The following is a 21,695-nucleotide window of genomic DNA, read 5'->3' as shown; positions in this document are numbered from 1 at the left end:
TTTTTCTTAAAAGTCAGGGATAGCTGGAATTGTTGATGACTACAATGTTGAAATGCTTTTGCATCCAAAGCAAAGAGAGATTGATAAATCTCTCAGATGCACTGGTGGAAACGACTGTGATATGCAAAATGTGACCATCTAACTTTATGTTGGAGTCAGAGGTGCTCTTTTATATAGTTGCTTGTCCAGGTATCAGTGAAAGTGCTGCAGTTTTAAATACTTCTAAAAATGCACAAATAAACAGGAGATGCTTTAACTTGTTTTTAATTATCAGTAAGAAGAAACTTTTGAAAATGTTGATGACACATGCTTTAAAAGCTAGCACGAGTTACAAAGTTTGAGAATGATCATTCAATAACTGACAATAGCATAACTTCAGTTCTATTTGCATGTTTTCAGAAGAAATAAATATCACACGGTTGAGGATCTTTTACAGATTTAGGTCACAAAAAAAAAAAAGGAGAGGGGAATGTGGTTTTCCTTACGGTTATTAAAATCTAAATTTAAAAAAACCCAAACCACCAAAACAAGACATATTTCTAGATATGCAGCTTATTTATAAGATACCAAGGCAAAACTTAACTTAGTATATGCATAGGGACAAAGATGTTATCAGAGTCCAGACAAGAATAACTCAGTTGTTTAATATCCCACTGGCTGTTATGTTTTAGTGTTGGGTTAACCAATATATCCTATTAATTTATCTCTTTGAGGCCACTTTGAATAACAAATTCTCTCAGTGAGGTTTTTAAAATTCTGGATACAACACTAATGGAGATCAGTTGCACACAATTCCTCTGAAATCGACAAAATGGTGACAAGATACTGAAATATTAGAGCATCCTGGGAATTGCTGCTACATTGTCTTCTCAATATTACACTAATTTTACCCTTGGTCATTTTAACTGATAGAAGAAATGGAAAATGCCTGAAAATTTATCAGAAGAAACTTAAAGAAGTGGATGATTAAAAGATGTTGCGAGGGTTTAGGTATTTTTCCTGGGTCTAAGGGACATTGACTTCTGTGGAAACACTGAGCCCAACTGAAATTTTTAAGGTTTTATGTGTTAGTCTCTGCCATAAGTCTCTGAAACCAGTTAGCTATTTTGCAGTCTTCTTGGGTTCTGAGGATGAGAATGATCAAATGTGATGGGGACAAAATATTGCAGGCAGGAATATTGAATTCCCTGCCAATGAAAACCCTTAGTTTTGTATGTTATTTCAAGCTGTCTCTATGCAGAATGACTTGTAAAGCAGAGAATAACCAAACTTTATGACATTAGTGCAAACTGTTCATGGAAAAAAACAAGCGTTTAGAGAACATATAGGTGTCTCTTCCTTTAACTGATCTCTTACTGCTTTTGTCCTGGTGAACTTGATCATATTGCTAAAGAATTGTGCACATTACATGCTTACATAATTTACATAATATATAAGAAAAAGGTATTAATATATAGTAAATGTGACAAATATCTCTGTTGCCTTTGAACTGAGGGCAGATAATTTCAGCTGCCTCAAGGTTCCCATTCATGTTGTGTCATTGTAATTACAAAATTTAAGATAAAGGCTCCCAAATAAAGAAATCTTAAGATAAATGTTCTCAAATAAAGTGATTTTATGGCTGATAAGGGAATTGACTAGCAATTAAAGGAATGAAATACAATGAAGGCCATTTATCAGAGTCTTATGGGAAATAGAGCTAGTCTAATATCTTTGGGGGCAGAATTACATAGTTGGTTGATTAAAATGATATTATCCATATAGTACACGTACATTACTTTAAGGTGTTTGACTTGTTACAGGATGATTCTTAAAAATGGGAATGCAATAGATACTCAGAAAGGCAAGCTGCAGCATGTGTATCCAGAATTATCTGGATGATCCTGTTATTTCTATCTTTTTTATCCATGACCTGGTAGTAGCAATTGAATGAACATTATTGATTTTATGGATAAGACTAGAACCAGGAAGAATATGCAGACTACTGTCACTACACAATCAGAGTACTCTGTTTCCATTATATGTAAGTAAGCAAGTGTGAAGTGTATCATGCTAGAAACAAAGCAAGAGGAGGAGCGCCTCTCTGTTGTGACAGTGATTATGAGATGAACTTGGTAGGCATAGTACTCAGCCAGCAACCATAAGTTTTTATTGCTATTTTGTGGCCCCCTGGAAAAGCACCCGTCTTTTGATAAGAAATAGAGGACCCAGAAGTAAAAAAGCAGGAAGACTTTATTACATCTGTATCAGTTTTTCAGTTTGTATACTAATGCAACATTGTGTCTAGGTCTGCTGTCCTAGCTGAAGATCAATTTTGAATAAACAGGGTTTAAAAAAAAAAAAAAGAGAGACATTTTAATGGCAGAAGGAACATTTCATACAGTGTTGGGCTGCTGGAGATCAGATTATCCACAACCTTGATGGGGTATTCTTGCCTTAGATTATGAATGGGAGGAGAACTAGTCTGTGCGAGAATGTCTGAGATTCAGTTTGGTAGTGAGGGGAAGGGATGAGGAATCTTCAGCCTTTTAGTGAAAACATCTACTGTAAATGTTTGGTGTCACCTGCTAAGTGAGGGCTTGATGCAGTCTGCAGCTGCCTTTCCTCAGCCAGCTCTGAGGCTGTGTGTGCTCCATGCCCTGACATAGTGAAAGTACTGATGGAAGTCATCTGAAATCCAATAAAATTCTTTTAAAAAAAGATCCTTACATTTCTTCAGTAGGGGAGAAAATTTTAAACCTCATAAATTCTTAAATAAAATTTTTAAATTACTTCTGTGAAAAAGACCTAAGACAACTACACTGATTTATTCCAGTAAATGTAATATATTATTGAATTCCTGCATTACAAATAGGTAAGGTCAAGACCCCCAAATGTGCAATTTGTTTTCCAATTTAGTGAATCTAACAATGACTTATTTCATTCTGGTTTACTGCTTCAGATCATTAGGGTAACTTCAACAGTCGTTTCAACCTTTCATATACAAATTGAGCCAAGTAGAAAAAGTTACAATCCAGTGGTCCAGAACTTTTTAAGAGGTACTTGTAAATGAATTTGAGTTTGGAATCTGCTGTTAATCTTAAAGACATTTAAAGTGTAATCTGTCTGAAAAGATCTGCAAATTTAAGGAATGTGGAAAGAAACCTTTTAATTGATTCCACCCTCAAGGCTGTAAATGAATCAGGTGGGTACGTCAGAGAGACTTAGAAAGCATTTATGAAACAGCTTGTTAAAGGAAGGAATTATTTCAGGCATTGGGCCTACTTCTTCCGTTCTGGAGTTTTTCATGGCAGCGTAACTAAGGCCACATATCTTTCTGTGTTTCTCTCAATTAATGTTTAACAGATAAAATAAATACATGGGGAATGGTTTAGATATTATTGGAGCAGAAGGTAGCTGGGGTGACTCCTGTTACCTTCAGTCTCTTTTCTATCATGTTACAGTACCCTTACATCACACACATCTCCCCCTTACACATCCCTCACCCAGTCTATGATTTTATTTATTTAATTATTCATTTCAAGATCAGTGGCTCTGTAGAAGCTGGAGAGGTACAGAAAGAACTAAAGGCTAGTTCCTCAAGCTTCCTGAATAAATCCAAAAATATTTATCTTAAAAAGTGTCTATGCAGTAAATGGAAGGTGTTACAGCCTCAGAGCGAGATTCATAATAGCATCCTGCTGTGGAAGGACCCATGTAGGGCAGCAATAAAAATGGTGAAGAAGAAGCCAGCTTTTAATTTCTGACTATGTATGCATAACTGCTTTCATAGGAAACTGTCTGGAATACCTCCTAGAATTAGGCAACTCATTCATTTCTGATGACATGTGTGATATGTCATGACTTTGAAGTATTGTAGGAAAAATTAATGGCATTGGCCTGGCTTTCCTATAATAGTATAAAAAATTTAGAGCACTCACAATGGTGATGTGATAAGGGAACTCACATACTTTCTTGTATGTACTTTCTTGTACCTCTGATGATTCTAGTTATCTTGCCCAACATGCAAGGACATGGATTCATCACACCTTGAATCAGTGTTATGACACAATTAAAAAAGAAATTGTGCTTTGCCATATTTTTTACCTATTTTATCTAAAGTAGATTTAATGCAAGATATAATATAGAATGGGATATATGAAACAGAGTGATCCACTCAGTCATACTGAAGTTTTGTCTTCCTTTCTGTGGCTGAATAAATTTGTGATGCTTTTTAGAGTGTCAAAGTCCTGAGCACAGAGAGGGTGTAAGGCAGTGTCCAAACGGGTTGTACACCCTACAGCTTTGTTTGTCAGGGTGACTGCAAGTCTATTGTGTGTTCCTGTGGGTGTCTAACAGTGGGTCCTGGGTACATGGAGATGTGTAGAAGTAATGCCTCATAAAGAAGATTTTTCTTGTTGGTTTATTAGAATTCCTGTTGAAGCTTTTGATGACATAAAGGCTGCTTATGTCCCTTTTGTTCTTACCATCATTATCTGTGTGATCTCAGTATAGCTTATGCAGAATGAATGACTCAGTGATAGCTGTGTTCAGAATGGCTTTATTTCCTCCATTTGTAGAGGACTTCAGCACATTTCTACAACCTCCAGTCAGGTTTTACCTGACCCAGCCATGTACCCTCACTGCAAGGAAGGTGGATGGTATCCTGGTCTGCATTAGGCAAAGCATTGCCAGCAAGTTGAGGGAGGTGTTCCTTCCTCTCTACTGAGCACTGGTAAGGCCATACTTGGACTGCTGTGTCAGTTCTGGGCTTCGCACTACAAGAGACATGTGAACACTCTGGAGGGAGTCAAATGATGGACAAATAAGGTGATGGAGGGACTGGAGCATGTCTCCTATGAGGAAAAGCTGAGAAAACTGGGACTGCTCTGCCTGGAGAAGAGAAGGCTCAGGGAGGGTTTTATATAAATATCTGAAAGGAAAGTAGAAAGAGGATGGAACCAGGCTCTTTTCAGTTATGCCCATTGACAGGACCAGAGACGGTGGGCACAAACTGAAACACAGGAGGGTCTCTTTGAACATCAGGAAACACTTTTTACTGTGAAGTGTGTCAAACACTGGCACGTGTCACACAAGGAGGTTCTGGAGTACCCAGCCTTGGAGATATTCAAAAGCAACCTGGACATGGTCCTGGGCAATTAGTCCCGGGTGGTCCTGCCTGAGCAGGGAAGCTGGACAAGATGACCTCTAGACGTTCCTTCCAAGCTCAATCATTCTGTGACTGTGTGACTTGTGGTCTGATTTACTGTAGTATTAAGAAAAAAGTGGTCATATCTCAAACTAGTTATTCCAGACTCTCTCTTAGTCAGTGAAAAAACCAAACCATACAAACAACCAACCAACCAACCAACCAACCAACCAAAGTAATTGTACTTTTAGGGCACAGTTCTTTGCACATTGAGGTGGTCATCCAAAAATGGGTCAGATGGACTATGCCATAAAAGTGATGTATGACTGTAGAGGAAACCTGAAGTGACCAGCTTAGTTGCAGAGCTTCAGACAGACATTTAATGGACAAGATGTGTGCAGGTAGGCTGTGTAAAGTGTGTGGCTGTATGTCTGCCTAGTACTCTTCTGACAAGTGATCATGTAGGCGCAATAGGTACCATCCTGCCCAGCTGGGGAAGATGGACAGGATGAGGATTGGAATCAGTGGGTGAGATACTCCCATTACTGTTCAGAACAGTAAATGAGCACTGAGGTCTCAGAAGGACTCAGCTCTGTGGCAGTTGCTGAAATTGTTTCTTGGTATACAGTGAGACTTGCAGCCAGTTCTAAAAGTCTGGTTTTAGATCATGAACATATCTGCCAGCACAGATAAGGAGCTGCCTGCCAATTCCAAACATACGCACCCGACACTTACTCGAGTAATCACACACAAACATAAACAAGCAAATAAACAACCTCCCCTTCCCATAAATATCATTTTTCCCCTTCAGATGGAAAAGGAAAGAAGAAACAGCCTGCTATTGTTTTTTAATTTTTTTTTTCTATTTTTATATACAAGGAGGGGCTCAGATACTATATTGAAACTGGAGCTATTATATACATAAATAAAATATGCAGATTCAGGACTTAGTTTAGCCCTATCTATCTGGTGAAAGAGCAGAAATAAAACCACAAAACTTTTGCCAGCTTTGTTAAATGAGATTGGAATCCATCCATTATGTGGGGCCTTCAACCTTCACACTACAAGTCAACAAAATCAATGAATGTTGGGCTTAATTGGCCAAATTGATTGAATATTAAAACTGATTTAATTACTTCATTGTCATTATAGTAGGGATAAATTTGGCAAAGTCATTTTGGTTTAAATTGACAGTATTTCTGCAGAAATTAGGAGTTTTGAAAGGAGTTGGGGAATGACTTTGTTTAAGATTCAGAATAATGATTGTTTTGGCTTAAAAAACCTGGCCATGTTTTCTCTGCCTTGAAACTTTCTTCTATTGAGGAACCTTCAGAATTTAATTTAATTAAAGAAAAAGTGCCCTGAGACTTTCTTTGAGTATTCAAGTGGTGGATAACATGAATTTTTAAGCTGACATAACAAGTCCTTACATGGCTTCTGATTCATTCTTGACATAGACGGGCATAATGCTGGCAATGTTAGAGTATTTGGAAGATAACACTGCCAAAGAATGTGCCATAAATATAAAAGAGAATAATTAAATTAGATCCTCTCAGGATGAACACGCTAAACTGAGACCCGAGTGCATGTACAGTATATTAAAAATAAATACTTGCACTGCACAGGCATTAATTCAGCTGTCATTTGAATTCAGTGAAACTTTTCATGCAAAGTGATTTCAGTGAAGCTACTCACAACAGTAAGTTGCTCTCATGCAGAAATGGGCTCACAGAGTCACTGACATATTTCTGTCTTGAAGCCAGGTAGGTGCAATGTTACTGGAGCTAGCCATTTGGTATTTTCTGGTTGGTTGTTTTATTAATTGTAGTTCAGTGGCTAAGACAGGGGTCTGGAGTTCTCTTTTTTCTTTTGATTTAATGTTGGAAAAGTTCACTGTTGTGAAGTTATGACCTCTCATTATTTAGGATGAGCTAAGTGATAAACAGTGCATCAGAATTAATTTTTTAATGGATATTGTGAAAAACTTCATATCATGGGTTTTGTTTATGTTGTGACTATCTATATCTTTGATTTTCTCTGAATAAAATTCTTGAACTTTGAGCTGATGCTTTCTAAGGCCACCCATACACCAGCAAAATGGTTGGGAAGTCCAATTCACTGTGTGGGATTCAGTTGCAAATTAAGACTTTTGCTTTCAGACATCTCCATGTGAAACATGGGTCTTTCCTGCCCAGAGTTGATTGAGGTCTGGCTAAAACACTCAGCGGTGCGTCCAGGATGGCCTGACGAGGTAATGGAGCCTGGATTCAGCCATCTTAACAGAGGTAGCGTGGATCACTTTCAGGTGGTGTGGACCTGGCCTGTAGCTGTCACTCAAGAAAGGTGTTGGCCTCCTCTAAATCCCTTGTTATACCCGCCTGCCAAATGTAGATGTCTTAGACATCCTGGAGCACCTGATTGCAGGAGATGACAGTAAGGCAACCGTACACCTCTTTTCAGACATGTTTCAGTCACCATCATGCAGGGTCCTAGTGTCATCCAAGGTGAGAGGGGGTATGTAAGACCCCGTGTGGGGCTAGCAGATATTTTAAAACAGAGAGGGAAATAATGCCCTTCTGGAGTGGCAGCTGACAGCCAGCAGGATACTCTAGCTACAGCTAGGTGTCTGCCTGAGTGACTGAGCTGAGCCCTCTGAGACTAATCTAGGTTGTGATGAACTGCTCTCTGGCTCCACTGAGCCAGATCACTATTGATTGTGATGGAAAGACATATAGCTTATATGAAATTGTCTAAATTTGGGCATGTTAGTGCTGAACTGAATCCTACTTTTTTTTTTTTTTTAAGACACATTAGAATAGAATTGAACAGAACAGAATAGAATATTTCAGTTGGAGGGGACCTACAACAATTATCTAATCCACCTACCTGACTACTTCAGGGCTGACCAAAAGTTAAAGAATTATTCCAAACCTGAAGTAATAATTTTTACAGCACATTCTATGTGTTCTTCTTTTTCCTGTTTTTTTTGTTTGTTTTGTTTTGTTTTTGTTTTTGTGGGTTTTTTTTGTTTTCTTTAATAATGAACAATAAAACATCACTTTCCAAAATTAGGTTTTCTAAAACCTCTTTCTGCTGTATCAAAATGAACTGCATCAGTGGTGTCAGGAAAAGCAAATATGACAAAAAGTCTGTTTGAATATTCATTTGCTGCTCTGCATACACTGAAACTCTGAAGTGCAAAAAGGCCACAAAATATTAGATGTGCTTGTGTATGAAATTAGTATAGTATCAGGTTTGAAAAAAATACGATTCGTAACAAATGTGAATATGATTTTGGGCAGATAGTGTAGTGTTATAAAACCACTGAGGACACATCACCAGTTCATCTGTGTAGAAATGGAGGTGGTAGAAACAGTGTTTTCTTTGCTCTCCTCAAGCATGCTGATGCACTGTCCGAACCAATACTGGAAGTAGGAGTCCCTCTGGAGTCTTAAGTCTATTGCAATAAAATGTTGTGACAAGTGTTTTCTGGAGTAAACTGGCTTCATTCGTTTGAGCCCAGCACTTCCCAGTACACGTTATCAATGAAAATTTTCTACTCTGGTGATAAATAATTCCAATGAAATTTTATTGGGTAAGGACTGTAGGATCTGTTGCACATTATAAACTCTATAAATTTCTATAGAAGCATGCCCTGTAAGCCATGAGAGATGACTGGGAAGGCCTGCTTGGCGTGAAATGAAGTTATTGAAAAAGCCTTTTTCTTGTACAGCGAGGACTTGTAAGTTAAATGTTTTACCTCATAACTTTCCAAAATGGCCAAAGCATGTGTTTGGGAAAGCGTCTTCTTGTTTTAAAAAGATGGAAGTCTTTTTATCAGTTGCTTGAAAGAATTTTTAACTGCATAAATTTTTGATATATGCAAAAAAGATGCATCTGAATAAATAAAGCATTTAAATGTTTTTGTGTTTAGTGTTTGTACAGTTATTACCTTAAATGTAGGATGTAAATTTTTAATGATAACTATTTTTTTTAATATGGGATTTTTCAGAGGCATCTCTTCAGTTTGGCTACCATATTATAAAATTCTATAAAAAATCCTCAGCCTTCATTTTATAACGTGACTTATAGTAACTTCCAAAGTGTTGCAGATGTTTCCTTTCCTGCTAGCATCTAAGGAAATGTTGACCACCAGGCCTGAACTTTGGAAGTCATTGCTACTACTGTGTGCTCTGTAACACCACTCATGTCGATGGACAGAGCCATTGCAACTCCATCTCCGTCTCCAGTGATGTTGATGCACCAGCTGCAGTAATATTTCAAGTCAATCCCTGATTAGTTAGGGGAAGGTCAGCTATTTCTGACTGGCCTCGCCCAGACAGCGAAACAGAGCAAAGCTCTGCCATCAGTGTCCTAAAATAGAAGGCCCTTTTCATCTGTCAGACTTGAGTCAGCCACATGGAACACACACAAATTTGGAGACACAAATCAACTCACAGGGCATTGGGAAGAAGGGCACAGGCAGAAAGTCAAGTGAAGAGAAACTTCTTCAGATATGAGCTGTAGTCTCCAAACAGTTTTTTAGTTATTTGTACAATATTTTTTTTTTATTTTACTGCTAACCTTTTAATTAATTAAGGTTTTGATTTTTTTAAAATAACTTCAATAATGAAACTTAGTGTGGGGATATTTTTTGGAGGCTTCTTTGCAGCTCTGGGGGTTTTGCTTTTTTTGGTGGCATTTGGAACTGATTATTGGCTTCTTGCTACAGAAATAGGAACTTGTTCAGAAGCACCTGAAGATGCTGGGGTTAGTATGGACTTTTTATTTATGATGAGAATTATATATGTAGAATTCTTGGATGTGTTTATTTTCTAAGAATTTACTTCTGTATAAACTTTTGAATATACTCATTTTGGCCTTCTGGAGGCTTACAAGCCTGCCTCAAAACCTCTTATAATAATTTGTAATCAGCTCTAAAATGAATTTTTATTTTGTGATACTGCTTTTGCAATATTATATTCTTTCAAAAGAAGAATGACCGTTTATATAGGCTATAGCTGACCTAAATTCAGACAGGTTGTGTGTCATGATGGTGGTGTTTTTTACGTCAACATCTAATTGAGCTTAATCCTTTCAGCTGTCCAAAAATTGAATAATAATGACTTTCTTTTTTTTATTTTTTCTCCCTCTGTAGGGAGAGAAGGCCACTTTCCATCATGAAGGTTTCTTCTGGAGGTGCTGGTTTAGTGGAAGTGTAGGAGATAATAATGCCAGCATGTGGAAGTTTTGGTATAGTAAGTAAATTTTTCCTTTTAAATTATCTGCAGTCATTTTTTCGCAAAACTGTTGCGGTTTGGTGTGTTTTTTATTTTTACTCATATCTTACAAATAATTAGATTTCATATAGCTTCTTTGGGGATCAGGTTCTTCAGCTACCCTAAAATAAATTCTTGACGTACACTTTTGTAATCTGTACTATAGGAAACACCAGGACAAAATGATACAAGTTCAGCTATCAGATTACACTACAATTGTTACGGATGCCCTGTTAACCTGAGCACATTCTTAGTTACACGGTCTTTTGCCACTTGCTGTTAAACAGATGGCTTATTTCTGTTAAGTAGGGAAAAAAGAGCTTGGTGGTTAGCCTGGTCCATGAATTTTTCTTGGATAGTTTCTCCATCTACTTCTTAACCCACTACAAGTGGGTTAAGATGGGAATGGGCAGCTCCACTGTGAAAATGGTGTAGGATACACCATCTCTGGAAGAGTTCCTCTATTACATTCACAGATGACCTGTTGCTTTTTTTCACTACATCCAGGGTTTTAAGACAGATAGAATTCCAAGATCAGATAGTGTTTTACAACCAAAATCTCCCATTAAGAAGTCAAGCAAAACTTCTTCTCCAGTCTTTGACACTCCCTCTGAGGTTGGGAGCTCCCTCACCTTTTTGCAAGATTTCCATAATCCTTGCGAAAAGCAGGTGCCGTCATACAAATTTGACTTCAATAGCCCATATTTTGCTAAATATATTGCTTAGTCTTAGGTGAAAAATGTAATATTCACTGTAGTTAATTTCCACTTGTTATTTATCTGGAAAATTCTGTGGTCAGGAATCTGAAATTTAAATGGGGTTTAAGTTATAGTCAGCTTTTATCTTTCACCAGGAAGAAGTTGATATTTTTAGAAGTATTTAATATAAAGGGTGAAATTACCCTTTTCTTGAGGATATTAATTCGATTGACTAAGCTCATATTTATGGACATTGCAAACTTTCTGAAGATGCTCGATATTTTTGTTCTTTCACAAAAGAAAAAGTAATTGCCTGGATTTTGTTTGTTTGATTGCTTTTTTTAGACATGAAATAATGAGAAGAACATAATTAACCCTCAAATGAGAAAGGTACATATGCATCCTAAAGCATACATATGCATCACATATAAATTGCAGTGTGCCTTCAGCATGGCTCATTTGCTGTCCCAGAGTACAAATCTGTATTGCTTTTTAAGAAACATTCTTGTTTGGATAACAAGACTCGTATCTCTTACTAAACCAAATTCACTGTAAGCTGTTGCCTAGGAAAGAACCTGAAATCTTGACCTATGAAGCTCAGTTTGCCCATTTGAAGAACAGACATGCAGTATTGTAAAGGTGGTAAAATATTAATCTTTTGCTTTCTTTCATTCTTAGCCAACCAATCACCTTCTAAGAATTGTACACATGCTTACCTGTCCCCATTTCCTCTTCTCCGAGATGAACACAACTCAACTTCCTATGACTCTGCAATCAGTAAGTATTGTTTGGTGCAAATGAGTACAATGCCTATAGTTTCAAGAAAACAATTTGGATGCTTCAAAATAAAACAGCCTTATCGCTCCACACAGTTTAACTAACAGAGTTTTGGTATTTCTCATAATTTTACAACATGCATATTTAAGCCACTGTTTAACAAAGCACTTAAATGAATGCTTAGCTTTAAGCATGATGGCAGAATGGAGGTAATTTCTGAAAAAAAAAAAAAAAAAAAAAAAAAAAAAAAAAAAAAAAAAGACGTTTCCTTTTTAGTGCTTTTTTCCCCAATATAGTAAGTATCTTCCTTGGGCTGAATGCATTAAACAAGTACTTCTTGTCATGTATTTAAATAAATCTGTTTTTGATTTTGGTTGGGGTTTTTTTTGTTTGTTTGTTTTGTTTTTTGGGTGTTTTTTTGGTTAAATAAATAACCACGTATGGAAATGTATTGAATTTTTACTTTATGAGGAAGGAGGAGCAGAGCCTTGATGCTGTCTAAGTTTATTTAACTGACTCAGATATATTTCACTGAGAAATCTTGTACTGTAACAGAGAGACATAAAAGTATATATTTATATATATGTGAAAGATATACATTAATAAAAACCTTTGTGTTTGAATAGTGCCTAGAAAGCTCTGTTTTTGCAACATTTAGAAACTACTTAAAAATATCAGGTACACTTAATCAGATTGAGATCTTTACGCAAACATATTTGAAGTAAATAACTTCTGATACCTATTTCATATGACTTTTTAAACAACCTGTGATGTGTGGATGCTACATGTCTCTGAGCTTGCTAAGGTACTTAAGTGATCCTTTCCTGTCCTGAAGCTGTAATTTTGCTTTTGCTAACCTTGAAGTGTCTTTAGAATCCAATTTTTATGCAGCAGACATGAAAAAGAAAATAAACTAGAATTATAATGGTTCTGTTAATCTTTAGAAATTATGAACTGTTTGTCCAGGAGGAATTCAGACCTCACCATTCAGAGATCTAATCTGTAACTTCATAGCACATCTAGAACAGTTTATCTTTCCATTTGAAAGTGACAGAGTCATCAGCTCCTAATAGCCTAGACAGAAATTGTATTCCACCGTTCACTCATACATTCACAAAGGTTCTTCAAATTATATTGCATGATTACACAGAAGTGGACAAACAAAGAAAAAGTAAAGGAGAAGGAATATCATCAAAAGTTTAATTAATTTTAGTTAATATTTGCCAAAAGAACCACTGCTCAAATATATTTTTCCTATCTATATTTCATATTAGGAGATTAAAAGTAGGCAGAACTGTACTATAGATGCTGGTCCAGGTAGAGTATATTCAGAGCCATTCCTGCTATATAAATAGATACAGTTGGATTGCTTTCAAGCTCATTAAAACTGAAGAGGGTTTGAGGGTTTTTTTGCCTACATTTCATTTGCAACATCCAAGCTGAGTTATTTACTAGAACAGGTATGATTGTTCAAGAGTCTTTCACAACTTTTTATGAAGAAGGTTATGTCATCAGCTCTTCTGTGAGTTCAAAACTTGTTTCTCCTTTAGTCTAGTTTGACAATCCTGCCCATGATATTTGGCAAACAAGTTTTTAAAACCTTGCTGCAACTGCAGTCACTAAGTTAAGAAATACTAGAAGGTTATCCTCTTCTTCTTGACTCCCAGTGCAGGAAATGGTTTTCTATAAAGCCAGTGGCAAAAGGCTTCAGTTTGGTTTCATGAATAACATGATTTCATCTATGATTTGTATATCTGGTTGTCTGCATCTAATACTTTGCATCAGCTAAACACAGAATAAAAGGGCACTACCAAAAAATGGAGGTTATTGTCCCATTTTTTGGTTCTGCTATTGTTTCTTGATAAAATATTAACATTTTCATGGCTCATAACTTTCTTGACATACTCTCTTCTGGGGATGATAAAAAGCCCAAATCTTCTCCCCAGGTTTATAATTTTTAGTGAGTCAATCTATTTTAAGTTCTATTTTAAGTAGGGGTGTATAACAAGAAATTTTCTCTTTCATAGAAAAATAAACAGCTGAATAAAGAGCTTTAAACTTCATTACAAAAATCAAACATGTATGCAACACATTTTCTAAAAATCTCTACCTTTTCATTCAGAGGGCTATTTGTTTCTGAGCAAGTAAAGGCATGTGCCTTTTTTACAGACTATTTGGCTTAAGAGACTTTTGGACCTTATCAGAGGAATTTGAATTCAGCTGCAGGCCCTTGTGCAGTCCCTTGTGTGGAGACACAAGTGTGGTTTGGTTTTGGAGTGTGGTGTCACCATCCAGCTAGAAGAGCTCAGGCAAAGATAAGTTGCCTGAGGAACATGAAATCTCCGATGCTTTTTGAGTGCAGTGTCTGGACCAAGTTCTCTGTTGACATAACTGCTTTGGCTTTAGGAGGAATTTGGCTCAGCGCTTTTCTGGGCCAGATTTCAAAACAGGCTCACCTATCCTTTCTTAGTTTATTTACATCTTTTTGTATGTTGAGTTTGTGTTAAAGCACTGAGGACAGGGAAGTCTAGTGTTAGAATATGCCTTACAAAGATTTAGAGCAAAGGCTCAGTTCATTCTGAGGTACAAACCTAAACTATGAGCTCTTGGTGTCAAGGACTATAGCCTTAGATGGAAATGTAAAGACACAAAAGCCTGCAGGGGTGCTTATACTGGAGATTTCAATGTATACTTTAATGTGTCAGATATCTTTTAAACATTACTGTTAGATGCATGATCAGCTTCAAAGAGTTAGATAGCACTGCTTTGAAATTGCAGTTTGCTATACCTTTTAATCATGGTTATAATGTTTTTGTGCATTTATTGGTTTTGTTAAATATCTTGGCAGAGTGGGGAGGACTTCCCCTAGCTGTACTGTAAGGTATGGTTTCAAAAGCTGTATGAACCATCCTTCACAGTTAATGTGCTGAAGTTCATAGGCCATGTCATTTATCTTAGCCTGAAACAGGCTCTAAATGAACTCAGGGGAAGCCTGAGTCTAGTGACTTTCTGTGATGGTACAGAGGTTTAGAGTGACAACTATTATAATGTACAGCTCTTAAGTTGACTTAGCACCTCATTGTGTTGCTAGCAGATACATTTTTATGATGATTCACATACATAAGTGCAACAAACTACAACCTAGGAATAAAAAATAAATTAGACCATGCAATAGAAGTACCACAGCAGCAACCTACATATTCTAAAATAAACATACATTTGCATAATCATAACCAGATTAGTGGCCCCATCAGGCTATTCTGAAAACTTAATATTATAGTTCTTTAATATTAATTAATTGCTAGCTAGATTAATGCACAGTATTATGTCATTAGACTACTTAACACTGATGTTCAAGGGCTATCACACTGTTCTACAGTTCTTTTACTATAGGACAATATTAGGCCTCTTTTTGGAAAATGTGCAAAGTTCTTACTCATGGAAATAGTCCCATTGGCCATAGTGAGATTATTCCTAAGAAAAAGAAGTGAAAAATATAACACTTAGTCACTAATTCATTATTTTTACTTTTGAGGGGATTTTTTTCAACTTAATTTGGAAATAAACAAAAATTCCCTAAGTGTTCCCAAGAGCTTTTGAAGCTGAAGTGGAAGCATTTTAATGGGGCAGCACAGGCACATTAGTTTAATACTCTGATTTGTAGCTGCTAGTGTTGTTTTTCCTGAATCTTAGTATCTTATTTTGCCCAGTACTGGGCACATTGCCAGCATTTGAAATAACGCCTAATGGATTATACACAATGTTTATAGGACTGAAGCAAAAGTATGATTCAGCAACTGTTAAATCCAAAATGGTGAGATGAAATTTATTGGCAGGTTTGTTAATGGGTTGAAATTAACCTAAAGTAATCTGGAAAATATCAGCAATGAAATCTGAAAATAGAATTTGTACAAGTGAAATATTAGCAGCAGTCTATTTCTAGGGGAAAAAAATGCTCTTATGTAATACAGTCTTATAATTGCCCATGAGAGATTGTAATACAGTACATTTATAAGGGAGAACTCTGTAGCCCCCAAGCAGCAACAAAGTAAGAAACATCTTAAACAGCAGTGTATCCATCCTGTGAATAATGTATTTGTTTTACTGTTAAAGTTATTAAAAAAAAATAGTACTAAGGGATAGTAAAGAGTGCTGAATGAAGCTGAGAAAAGTCTTGCAAGGTTTACTGTGTTGCCAGGTATATCTCCTGTGCTGCTGCTGAGATAGGTGATTTCATTTACAGTTGTTTATCTGCGGAGAAGATACTCCTGGTTGAGAGCAGATCAGGCACTTCACCTTTCACTGTATTGGCACTGTGTGTGGCAATACTCTTCTTGAAAGGATTTCAATATCTCTTACAATAAATAGAGAGGTAAAAAAAGACATACTCTAAAATACAATCTGCAGTCAAATGACAGGAAATGTTCCCTTTTGGATGTGAGCTTGTCCGTGATAGTTCAAGGCAACTTTTCCAAGTCATTTTGCCTTGGAAATGTCTATGTGGCATTGTACTCACACATTTCAAAAGGTTTTTCATCCTTATAGTGCTTAATAATTCATATTGATATTAAATTCAAGATTAAGTGGCTGGGGTTTTTATGGTAGACCACAGTACTTGTATGGACTGATGGCTGTGTTTTAAAAACACTTTAACTCAGCAAGGGCAATAAAATACTTGGTATGCTTTCATGAGGCTGATGTTAACATCTCCAACAGTGGAAGGGTGTTGCTTTGAGTCATTAACCTGGCTGTCCCTGACTAACTATTATGGAGCTTCAGAGGTGTGCATGACTGCTGCACAAGTGTGTGTTGTAGGTGACACAGCTCTGTAACTTTTCAAACATGTTATTGCTTGTCTTTTATATCATGCATCAGTAAAATCTTAAAATATGAATCTTTAACTTCAGTTTGTAATCAATGATGTGATCTACTAGATAATAGGCTTTTCTGATACTAGAAAACAAGGCTTTTGGTAATTTTCACACATTTCTCCAAAATTTGGTCCTTTGCACAAACCCAGATACTTCTTCTAGTTTTCAAATAATGCAAAAGTCCCTGGAGGGACCTAAATTAGGATCTTTAGAGAGAAAAGCAAGTAACAAGGGAAAACTACAGGTCATGCAATTTTGGAGGAATATAATGTTCTCATACAGGCTCAATGGTGCAGTTGTGTACTCCTGTTTTCTGCTCAGTCCTTTTTTATTTTTAGGTCTGCCTGTCATTTCCAAGGCAAATGGTGTACTCAACAGAGGGGCAACTTACCAAGACACCTTAAAAAACCTTCTGTTTAGCACACTTGCAACACAGAGCAGTGGTATCTAAGATTTTAAACACTGCAGATATGTTTACTTTGCACTCTGCAATTATGACAAAGGGGTGAGGGGTCAGTAGCTCTGACCGAGGAAGCTGTGACTGGTCCAGAGAGATGGTCCCGAAAGAGATCGTCTTCCTGAGGTCCGGTGTCTTCCCTTGGCTACTGGCTAGGAGGGCCCGTGCAGAAGCTGTCAGCTCTTTAGTGATTGTCAGCTCGTGATTTCAGCTCAGCTCTGCAGGGCAGCCTCCAGGCCAGACCAGGGAGAGAGACGAGAGGCCCGTGTAGCTGTTCCGCACGAGGGAGCTTTATTGGTCCGTACTCTGGCGAAGGGGAGCCAGGGACAAGCATCTCTCTGCCCTCGCAGGGGCAGGGGGATAGCTTTATAGGGATACAGGGGGTGGGTGTCAGAGGGTAAAGGCCAATGGGTTACAAAAGATCTGCATAGAGTCTCCCAGAGGATTCTGGGTCTGTCTTCTTCTCACCTTAACTGAGAGTAGCTGCCTTCCCAGGGGTCCTGCTGGGAGATGGCTCAATCGCCTTATCTCAGTAGATGTCCCTCCAGGGCAGTGGCTGGGCATACCCTACACAGTGGTTGTACTTTATTTCTTCTGTTGTAGGAAATACTTGGAATGATGCCTGTATTTGAGGTGGGTAACTCTAACATATCTGTGAAGTACTTGGAAGAGACAAGGGTACTCCTTGTCATCTGGGCCCGAACTTGGGATATCCTGTGAACTACCTCAGTGAGACTTGAAATTGTGCAAACATCTATTAACACTCTTTGTAGATACACTTTGTATGGGTACACCAAACCGTTATTTCTTGAAACAGACTTTGGATCACAGTGTCAGCCCTTTTCATCGGATATAAGAAGAGTAATTTAAAGCAGCATCTTCTGTTGCATTTTACCTATCATTGTTCATCTCAACATCGGAGCAGCAAGGTCTTTGACTTCAAGAGTCAGGAGACTTAATTTCAACCAGCTCTTTTGTGTCCATCTGTAGGTGACAGCTAAGCTAAATGACAGCAGTAGGCCTGAGTTGTAATTTTGAATGATTAGCCCTGTAGGAATTGATCTTGCCCATCTAGGCAGAGAAGATGGGAAATGTGGTCTAAGCAAAAACGGTCAGAGTATAAAATAAGTGAAAACTTCTTTGCAGGAAAATGATGGCTTTTTAATTCCCTTACAAAAGTAAAAGTCTAAGTGCTCACTGGCTGTTTCCTCACACCTGGGCCACAAATGAGCTGAATGACTTTCTGCCTTGCAGATTAGAGGGGGTAGTATTTTGCTTGCAAAGTCAAAGATTTGTGAGCAGACTTTGTACCTGTCAATTGCGCTCTATTTTTTAATTGATGTTTAATGACAGAATTAGCTTAATAAACAAGTATTAGGATAATCAGACTTTATCCATGATTCTCTAGAGTAAATAACTATTTCTAGAGAAATAGAATGGAACGTTCTTTCAGGTGATAGCTAGGTGAAATCAGTATTTCATATATAATACATAAAATAGTTACAGGGTTGGAGCAGAGGAACAGCTTTTCTCTTGTATAGTTGCAGAGAGGTTTAAACAAATTTTCATCAGTTGTATTTGTATTCCTTTTGTGCTCTGTTTCTAAGAATATTTGAGCATCAATTCAAAATTTTCTCATGAAATTTCACTAAAAGCAGACTTCAAAGCTTCCTGTATGAAGAGCAGATAATGAAAATGGATGTTGGTTTTGTAATGCTGGAGAATCTTGTGTCCTCATCCATTCAGAAAATAGAAACACTGCTGCATTACTTAGGTGACTGACCATAATAATAAAAAGAAAGCTTTTTCAAGGTCCATTTTGGCCAATGTGTCCTATTATGTAGTATGACTTTGAAGTACCTTGGGCCACCCACGTAAAAGAGTTGGGTGGTTATAGATTGATTTAGTGGTATTAGGCTTTAAATGAGGAAGTAATGTCCCATGGACTTGGAGACTGCAATGAAGCTTATCAAAGTAGCCCCATGAGTAAAATAATATGAAATTGCTTCAGAAACCCAAGACTGAAGGACTTGAGAGATTTACCTTTCTAGGTCTCCATTCACTGTCCATTTGCATTAAGTGAATCATTTAACTATGTGTTTAACTTTAAACAGGTGCCTAAAATCCCATAAGAGGTATACTATTTAAAGCAAAACACACATTTAACTGCTTTGCTGAGTCATAGCCTTATTTCTTACCTACTATTCCAATAATTTTTTGTTTATGTGGAGTGGAGACTTGGATATGAACCAAACCCCAATTTTAACCCTTCTGCCGGGTACTTTCAGACTTTCAGACATTCATCCTTTTAATGCCCAAATCTGCTGATCAGTGTGGTGGAAAATTATGTCTCTGAATGTTTGCCTGGATTAAAAAGGATGTTATTTAAAAAGAGTGGTGAATGTAATGTGATGAGTGTGATCTAGCTAATACATTTACAACGCTAGTGATGTATACTTTAACTTGAGTTAAGCTGGTCAAGTTAAAAACCATAGACTTTTGGAATACATCAGTGGGAAACACAAGCTGCTAATGCCCTAGTGCGCCTTCAGATTTCAGATGAGAGCAAACCTGAATCATTGTGAATAGCTGTCTCTAACAAGCTGTATGAATTTGAATCTTTCAGGATATGAACTAGTATAATAGTTGCTTGGTTGTGTTTTTCCGTAACAGTAAGTAGGTGCTGTCAGATGATAAGTGGCAGTTTCTTTTGTGATACACTTTTCCTGACTTGCCAGCTGGCTTATATGCTTTCCCTCAGTTGGGTGGAAATGTTTTTCACTGACTGAATTGTCAGTGCTTCAAGATTTTCAGATCTGACGATGGAGATCTTTACAACTCATAATTTTACTAATGGGTTGTGTTAATGTACCAATTTTTAAATTCATGGGAGAAATTTATGTCACTCTTGTAGCATTTGTAAAATGATGACTTTGTTAAATGGATGTGCAATTAACCAGCTAAAAACTAATTGTTAGAAAGACTCTTTTGGCCAGAGTATGTCACAGAACTCTCAGCTCATTTATCACCAGCTGCATCCATTAATTCAGCACTGCTTGGCACTGTCTAACAGGGGCTTCTGAAACATCACATTTTAAATTTAATAAAATACAAAGAGCTTTAGAGCAGAAATAGGCTGGTTTAAAACTTAGCTGTTTTTCAGAAATATGGTTTACATTTTTTTAGTTTCTCCCTGCTGCTAGCTTAAGTTTCTTTCTGCTGAATATGGGTGTATATAAGGAATATTATCCTGCTGTAAATTGTAAAGAACTTACAAATTGTTATTGGTGATATAGTCTGGGCACTAAGAATTCAAGATACTGCATCTCTCTGCTTCTCCTACACAATTTTGGTAAAATAATTGCATCCTGTCAGTCCAATCATTTATGCCAAAGAATCACTGCTATAGCTTTGCCATACCATTTTCTAAGGAGTGTCAATTTGGTCAAGGTGCTATCTTACAAGGTACTGCTAAATATTCAGCAGATGCATTTCATTCACAAGAACTTAGACCCTGTTTTCCATGATCATCAGGTAAGGACTGGTAATCAAACCCAATTTTATCCACATGATATATAAAGTATATGCAAAATAGAATTAACGTTTCATTTCTTAATAAGGCAAGGGATAAAAGAAGGGGAAAGGAAAAATCTTTGTTAGCCAACTTGGATAAGTTCTAAAAAACATTGTATATTTTTCCTTTTTCTTCCTTCTTCCTTTTCTCCAGTTTATCGAGGTTTCTGGACGGTTCTGATGCTCCTGGGAGTGCTCACTGTTGTGGCAGCTAGTTTCCTCATCATCTGTGCAGCTCCTTTTGCCAGTCACATTCTATACAAAGCAGGAGGAGGCTTTTTCATCATTGCTGGTGGGTATATTGTTTGCTCAGTCAATTAAAGAGTAGAAAAGATGTGTTATTTCTTCCATTCTCCTTAACCAAAAATTGTATCAATCATGGCTAAAAGAAATAGAAAGCATATGGTTCTATCCTTTGGCTTGTGGAGTGCCTGCACTTGGAGACAATTCTTTCCACAATTATTTAGTCATGAAGCTATTATAAAAGCTATTTTGGGGTTAAGGTTAAAAAAACCCCACGTCCAGGACAAATCATGGAATTACACTGCAATTTCAATCTACTTTTTTTTAACGGGAAGAAGAATGCATATTTAAGGATCTTGCCTTATAGGATTCTCAAGGGCTTTAGCTAAGGAGAGGGTTTTGTCCATTATCAGTGATGCAAAAGATGATTACAGTGGACTCTGAAGAAGTTGGGAGACAGAACACATTTGCATGACCAATACAGGAAAATGCTTTGGATGTGATAGGACTAAACAGAATAGTTGTCATATATGAGTAAGTAGGAGCTCTAAACCTCTGTGAATGAAAGATAACAAGTAACTGAATTCCCTCCTTCCTCATAACCCACACGTACCAAGGAGGATGCGGGGGGGGGGGGGGGCGGGGGGGGGGGGGGGGGGGGGGGGGGGG

The 21,695-nt window shown here is 37.2% G+C and overlaps 1 protein-coding gene across 1 annotated transcript in view; it reads left to right on the top strand.

Moving 5' to 3' along the window:
• The first annotated feature begins 9,544 nt into the window (after positions 1 to 9,544).
• Positions 9,545 to 21,695, top strand: part of TMEM182 (transmembrane protein 182) — a 20,738-nt gene continuing 8,587 nt past the window's right edge. Inside the window, exons 1-4 of the mRNA XM_042039901.1 lie at positions 9,545 to 9,898; positions 10,287 to 10,386; positions 11,784 to 11,882; positions 20,938 to 21,075. Coding sequence (XP_041895835.1) covers positions 9,758 to 9,898; positions 10,287 to 10,386; positions 11,784 to 11,882; positions 20,938 to 21,075 — 478 coding nt within the window. The 5' untranslated portion in view covers positions 9,545 to 9,757. The remainder of the gene's footprint in view (positions 9,899 to 10,286; positions 10,387 to 11,783; positions 11,883 to 20,937; positions 21,076 to 21,695) is intronic.

This window comes from Corvus kubaryi, unplaced genomic scaffold (genome assembly GCF_017639235.1).
Source record: "Corvus kubaryi isolate FWS band 111438036 unplaced genomic scaffold, C.kubaryi_AGA036_p1.0 133, whole genome shotgun sequence".
Classification (NCBI taxonomy): domain Eukaryota; kingdom Metazoa; phylum Chordata; class Aves; order Passeriformes; family Corvidae; genus Corvus; species Corvus kubaryi.
The sequence above is the reverse complement of the archived record's forward strand: the minus strand, read 5'-3'. Positions and strand labels throughout refer to the sequence as shown.